This window comes from Hyperoodon ampullatus (genome assembly GCF_949752795.1).
Source record: "Hyperoodon ampullatus genome assembly, chromosome: 12".
Lineage (NCBI taxonomy): Eukaryota > Metazoa > Chordata > Mammalia > Artiodactyla > Ziphiidae > Hyperoodon > Hyperoodon ampullatus.
In genome coordinates this window covers 58322481-58329197 of record NC_136925.1, presented here as the reverse complement: position 1 = coordinate 58329197, position 6717 = coordinate 58322481, and the positions used below count along the sequence as shown (strand labels likewise).

Here is a 6717-nt window from a genome sequence, read left to right as displayed (position 1 = left end):
TGCTCCGCAACGGGAGAGGCCCCAACAGTGAGAGGCCTGCGTACCGCAAAAAAAAAAAAAAAAAAAAAGTGTTGTACCCATTTGCTATATGGTTACCTAAGAACAAGAGCTCCATATACCATATAGCAGCTTAAGTGGACAGGACTGTAAGCAAATGGGTCAAAGAATTTTACACATAAATATATAGGGCAGTGCCATAGAACAGTGGCTTTTCAGAAGTCACTTGAACCACTAAAGGGAAAGCAACATAAGTTTCCCAGAAACAATGAATCGATTTCTCAGTTTTATTATTCCTATCTTTGATGCTGTAACAGAACTTCATGGCCTTCCAATGAGTAACTAATTGTGGACTACACAGGGGAATAAGTATTGCAGTTTACATTTTAAAATTATCCCAAATTGCCTGAATTTATCAGTTACATTTTAATGAATGCAAATAAGTAGTTTTGAGGATATTATACTAGAGCTGATAATAGCACCTTCCGTCAGCTCTCAAATTACCTTATAAACAAGCTTTCTTATCCCCAAAATAGTGATCCAGGAAAGAAATGCTCTAGCTAGTATCAGAATTTTAAATTCACTGACTCAGAGTGGGTTGCGCTAATATTCATTTTTACTGTGAATGAATAATCCAGGGGGTTGTCTTGTTAAGAATGTGTACTGCCATCAAACTCATGTAGGGACTTGGAAACTTTTTATTAAAGTACACTGGGTTTATTTATTTTTTATATGACTACCTGGAAAACCTGTTATTCAGGAATGCACCCACAATTTGTTCAATGATAAAACTGTTATTTGAAAGTGATGAAAATAATGGATGATGATAGATTATCCATTCATCAGTTTAGGTTTGGAGATACTATAGGTTTGTTTTCTTTGATTATATAATGAAATAAATTCTTAATTTGTTACATAATCTGATAGCTAGTTTATGAATTGATGATCAAGTATAGAGGTGCCAACATACCTTATTAGTCTTATGTTTGAAATGACATCTAGAGTGTGAAGTCAAAACTACTGTAATTACCTCCCTACGGGAACATCTGGCTGCTGGGATGACCAGGTAGAAGCACATTTGGGATTTTGGAGTGAATAGTTTGAATCTTAAGTATGCTCTAGATATAAATCTAGTATATCTCAAAGGCTTAGAGTTAGTTTAGACTGAAAAGTAGGTTAATACAATAATGATCTAGGATGCTATAAATGGGACCAAGTTCAAAGCTGGCAGAATCTTGCCCTGCTGTTGAAAATATTACTTTTTTGACATCCCTTAAACTATTCATATAGGATCTACTATTTTACCAGTAACTGAAAATGTTGGAATCTGGTTATAAATGTAAATATGTGCCACTAGGTTTCCCTATGTGATGTCGACAGAGTCTTCTAGAATTCTAAGTCTCTTGTAGACAACAGATGCACTAGAGCAGCCCAGTCAAGAAGGCCCCAAACATGGGTAGCTGTCCCAGACATGGTATCAGCAGGACTAGCATCAAAGTACAGTCACAAAGAGTCTAGGGTCGGGCTTCCCTGGTGGTGCAGAGATTGAGAGTCCACCTGCCGATGCATGGGACACGGGTTCGTGCCCCGGTCCGGGAAGATCCCACATGCCGCGGAGAGACTGGGCCCGTGAGCCATGGTCGCTGAGCCTGCGCATCCGGAGCCTGTGCTCCGCAACGGGAGAGGTCACAACAGTGAGAGGCCCGTGTACAGCAAAAAAAAAAAAAAAAAAAAAGAGTCTAGGGTCCTTGGAAATCACCTGGCCAAATCACCTGGCACCACACTGTTTCAATACAAAAAAGTGAATTGATTTGTTTAGAATCATTGTCAGTGGTGGGCCCAGGTCCGCCTTCTGGACCAAACCAATGCTCTTTCACCAACCACGCAGGCTCCCTGTCAGAGACTAGCCTACATAACATACTATACCAATTTAGGACAACATACTCTGTCTATGTGACCCAACGAGCAATTCTTCTATGACTTTGACTAATGGGGAAAAAGTCATTTCATATATTTCCGATCCCAAACTTTGAGTTTTGCAAATTAATGTCTTAATTAGATTTTTTAAATGGAAACAAGATTTATATTACTGTACACTTTCCATTGTCTTTGTAAACTTGCTTAAATGAAGATTTCACTGATCAAAACTGGAATCTTTAATTCCTAAATTAAATATCTGGGTGTTTTTTTTTTCCAGTTCCATCTTATCAGCTGACCACTCTCCTATGCTGATAGAACTTCAGGGCTGCAAGGGAGCTGGTTTGGTCAAAAGAAAGTGACTTTCCCTTTGTTCCACATCCTTAACTTGTGAAATGATTTGTACTCGGTAGAGAGAGGAACTGCCGCATTGTGGAAAGAGCGTGGCTTTGAAGTAGAATAGCCCCAAGTTTAAATTTAGCCCTACCTTTTATTAGCTTTATAAATAGCCATTTAACCATTTAGAGCCCCAGTTTCCTAGTTTCCTAATCTGTAAAACAGAACCAGTAACTTCCTAACAGGGTCACTGAAGGGAAGAAATGTAATAACGTGCCAAAATCACCTCGCTCACAGCCAGGTACTTAACAAATGGGAGGTATGATTCTTAAGTAAAAGAACAGTATGGCATGTAAGCTCAGATTGCAAAAAGGATACTTTTTTAAGCCTTTCAAATTGTTGGGAAGGGTTGGAGTAGCTCCTTGAGGATAAAGAGGTTTATAGATGTATGTTAAGAAGTGTTATTTTTCCTGAAATATTGTTAACTTAGGTTCTGGAAGGAGCCCTGGGTTGTAGTTCAGGTCCTGTGCCCTAGCAGCAGAATGGCCTTGGATATGGCATTTGATCTCCTTATGACTGTTTCCTCACTTAAAAGACAAGGCAAGCCCCCAAATATCTTTGCTTCCCACTTCAAGGGTTGACTTAAGGAAGCCATCTACAAACAGTAAAGCCCTCCGCCCCCAGGAGGGACTCCTGGTAAGCAGCTCCCGGGTCTTTGCATCTGGATGGACCCTCTCTCTTCATCTCTGCTACTGATATCACTTCAGTGACCCACTGTTAGCAGTTTATGAGATGCTATTGAGATTTTCCTTGCCTTCAATGTTCTGTTGTTAATTCTCTGTGAAACTGACTGATTTGAAGAGCTTTAAAAATCTCAGGTTAAAGGTGCTCTGACAGCTGTGCTATCTTAGCATGAGGGACAAAAACGTAAAAGATAAGAAACACTAAACTCTCAGAGTGCCTGTTTCTGATTTCACTATATTCACAAAGATCCAACAGCTTCTAAGAGGGAGAAAAAATGAAGAAAGGCAACAAGGGAAAACAATACATTTATTAACGGGCATGAAAATGCATAAACTCACTTATAAATAAATGTAGTATAATTTACCCAGTGAAAAAATAGCTAAAATCCATGAGTAAACTGGATTTTATCTTTGAAATGATTACATATTTGATCTCTAATAATTTCCCCCTCCATCATGATCTCTTAGTAGCAGCAATTTTACACTGACTATAGAAAAAGCTGTGATTATCGTATGGGAGGGAAACTTTTCAAGAATTTTCTTTAAAAATGAACCAGTGCAGGGCTTCCCTGGTGGCGCAGAGGTTGAGAGTCCGCCTGCCGATGCAGGGGGCGCAGGTTCGTGCCCCGGTCTGGGAGGATCCCACGTGCCGCGGAGCGGCTGGGCCCGTGAGCTATGGCCGCTGAGCCTGCGCGTCCGGAGCCTGTGCTCCGCAACGGGAAAGGCCACAACAGTGAGAGGCCCACATACCACAAAAAAAAAAAAAAAAGAAGCAGTGCAAACAAATTCAGATTATGAGGGATACAGTAAGACCGGGGGCTTATCTTCAGAAAAGTAGAAAATAAAAATCCCAAACATTCATTAAGAAATGAAAAACCAAATTACATTTTGATCACTGAAAAATAACACATATGGATATTATAAAACATTCTTAACCAGTGACTGCAATAATTACATTTATAAATGTTCATTCAAGTACTAGTGATCAATAAACATTCAAAGTCTCATTAAAAGTAACACTAGGGGCTTCCCTGGTGGCGCAGTGGTTGGGAGTCCGCCTGCCGATGCGGGGGACGCGGGTTCGTGTCCCGGTCTGGGGGGATCCCACGTGCCGCGGAGCGGCTGGGCCCGTGAGCCATGGCCGCTGAGCCTGCGCATCTGGGGCCTGTGCTCCGCAACGGGAGAGGCCACAGCAGTGAGAGGCCCGCGTACCGCAAAAAAATAAAAAATAAAAAATAATAAAAGTAACACTAGGCATAGATAAATGTGAACAATGCTTCTTTTGATTTAACAACAAAAATCATGTCAACAGGAGACAAGTTATCCTTAAAATACTGTATTTTTTTTTTTGTCTGTAAATGATTTTCCACGGTCTGTATATTTTATTTGTCCTCAACGAACATCTCACAATGGCTAATTAAGAAGTCCTTTCTATAAAATGAATCTCGGTATTATAGAGATAAACATTCTAAAACGTTTAGCTTAAAAATAACAGTGCAGAATCAGTTTTCTTTGGTAAGAAATTGTTAACTCCTTACCAATGTTGGTTTGCTGTTGTGCAGACTCTATCAGAACACTTCTGTGGTATTTACCAAAGAGCTATTTAATGAGCTGAAAAGATTTCATAAACTCTGGTACCACGATAGCAATGTAGAGCTTACGTCAAAATTGCGCTGAAATCAACATCATTTCCTTCATTACTGTTGTTAATGAATCTTCCTTCAAAAAGCTCCCTCCTAATTTTGGCCTGAGTCTCAGGCTTTAATAAAAGTTCCTTTATCTGTTTCACTTTGGACTGCAGACCCATCCTCTCTCGACGCAAAGCTTCATTAATTAAGTCCCGGATTCCAATAGGTTTCTGGCCTATGGAAAAAAAATTATATGATATATTTTACATACAAATGCCAATGAAAAACATTAAATATGGCACACTGACTTATCAAAAGAGGGTTAAAAAGAAACCTTTAAAATGCTGCCCACATTTTATAGAAAAGGTTGCATTTCACCAAAAATATATCATTTACATGAAACAAACTTACTGTAAATAAAGATCACTGCATAGCGACAGCACACATAGGACAAACATGAAACATTATGGACTAGCTATATGGATAATAATTTCAACAGTGATCATTTTAATCGTAGCACTTGTCAGCTCTGTGTGTGTTTTGGCCTCAGATAAAGTAGGCAAATGCCCTGCCAAGCAATATAAATGGCACTATTCCATTTATGGCAAGGCCCCTTCCATGGCCTTTGAGTCCACGAGGCATCACGCAAAATACTCTCTCCCACAGCCTCGGCTGAGGGCAAGTAAAACCTGGGCCATTCTTCCTTCATAAATTAATTTCCTCTGATAGTCCCAGCACTCCATTTCTCTTCTGTTGTGTTTCAGGAATGCAAACACATGGATCATGAAAGTATCAGGCCATCTCCACAGATTGGACAAGAGACACTTAAATAGCACAATGCAAATCAGTCCATTGACTCGGCAGAGGGGAGCAGGGATGCTTCTCACGGAGCGGCGGGGGCCTGCCTGCCTTCGGGTCTCATTTCCTGTTGTTGTCACTGTCAGTGCCATTCCTATCAGCCTCTTCAGTTTTCACAGAGCTCCCATCCCCTGGCTTGTTTCTGTTCTGTGTTTCTTCCAGATACTGCTGGACGGCCTTGAGCACCGCATTCTCCACCAGCCTCTTACTGAGCCTTACCAGTTCAGCATCATCGGGCTCACCTCCATTCTTATCACCTACATTCCACAATAAAGAAGATAGGTCACTGAGATCATATTGCCATAGAAACTCAGCATGCAGGGGCCAGCTAGTTCAGTTAGTTACAAAGAGCAAGTGTCCTTCAGTCTGGTAAACTGGATCTATCAATCCAAGAATACTGGTTTGGCCTTTCATTTGGTATTTGCAGAAGCAGGAGACTGCCTGTTCCTGAAGACTTCAGGCTGAAAAGCAGTTCATTAGCCCCAATCAAAAAACAGTCTACCTAGCGATGCTGGAAGTTCCCCATTTCTACATGGGATTTTTGTTTTTCTCTCATCCAAAAGTGATTACTACTACTAATGTCCACATACCCACCACCTGGAGCCTCAGACATGTGAAATCACCAACAAGATGTATTTGCTTCTACTTCACCACTACCAAACGTCAGGTAATTGAGATTTCTTAATCAACTAGCCACATAGGATCAGTAATTTTATAACCCTTGGCCTGGATGGTTGGTCAAGTCTCAGCCCTCCCATGAAGACAAAAGCAATTACTACTGCTTAGGAAATGGTTAAAACAAGCTTGTAAAACTAATATTCTTTTTAATTTCAGAGCTATCACTGCATTTAAGAAATAGGAAACTCTTCAAGGAAGAGTTAGGATTATGACAGTAAATTACTAGATGTTAGTATTTTATTGCCATTTTGCTTCCCTGCTAGTGATGATCAAGGCTAAATTATCCTTTCATTTTTCTGTAAAAGGGGTGGTTGTCATCTGTTCAAATGCTGCACATTTCCCACTCATTCTCTTTCTTGTCTCCCTTAACTGAGGAAAAAAAACTAGGGGGCTCATCTCTCATGCCCAGTCAGTCCTTCATCTCCTTCCACTGAGCTATGGATCCAGGAAGGCAGATGACTGGAAGCAAAGACATCTGAGCACCTAAATATATTAAGTAAATGCTAACAGATCTCAAGGGAGTGATAGCATTACAATAATAGTAGGGGATTTTAATACTC

General features: G+C 40.4%; 1 protein-coding gene across 4 annotated transcripts in view; it reads right to left on the bottom strand.

Moving 5' to 3' along the window:
- Positions 1–4650: 4650 nt before the first annotated feature.
- AKAP7 (A-kinase anchoring protein 7) overlaps positions 4651–6717 on the bottom strand; it is a gene marked incomplete at both ends in the record, with an annotated part of 130388 nt that continues 128321 nt past the window's right edge. For 3 of the 4 annotated variants that reach the window (XM_079716298.1, XM_079716299.1, XM_079716301.1), the window contains one exon: positions 5540–5736. In XM_079716298.1, the coding sequence (XP_079572424.1) occupies positions 5540–5736 (197 nt within the window). Of the gene's footprint in view, positions 4857–5539; positions 5737–6717 lie in introns of those variants that run through there. The other variant, XM_079716300.1, reaches the window with a different exon arrangement.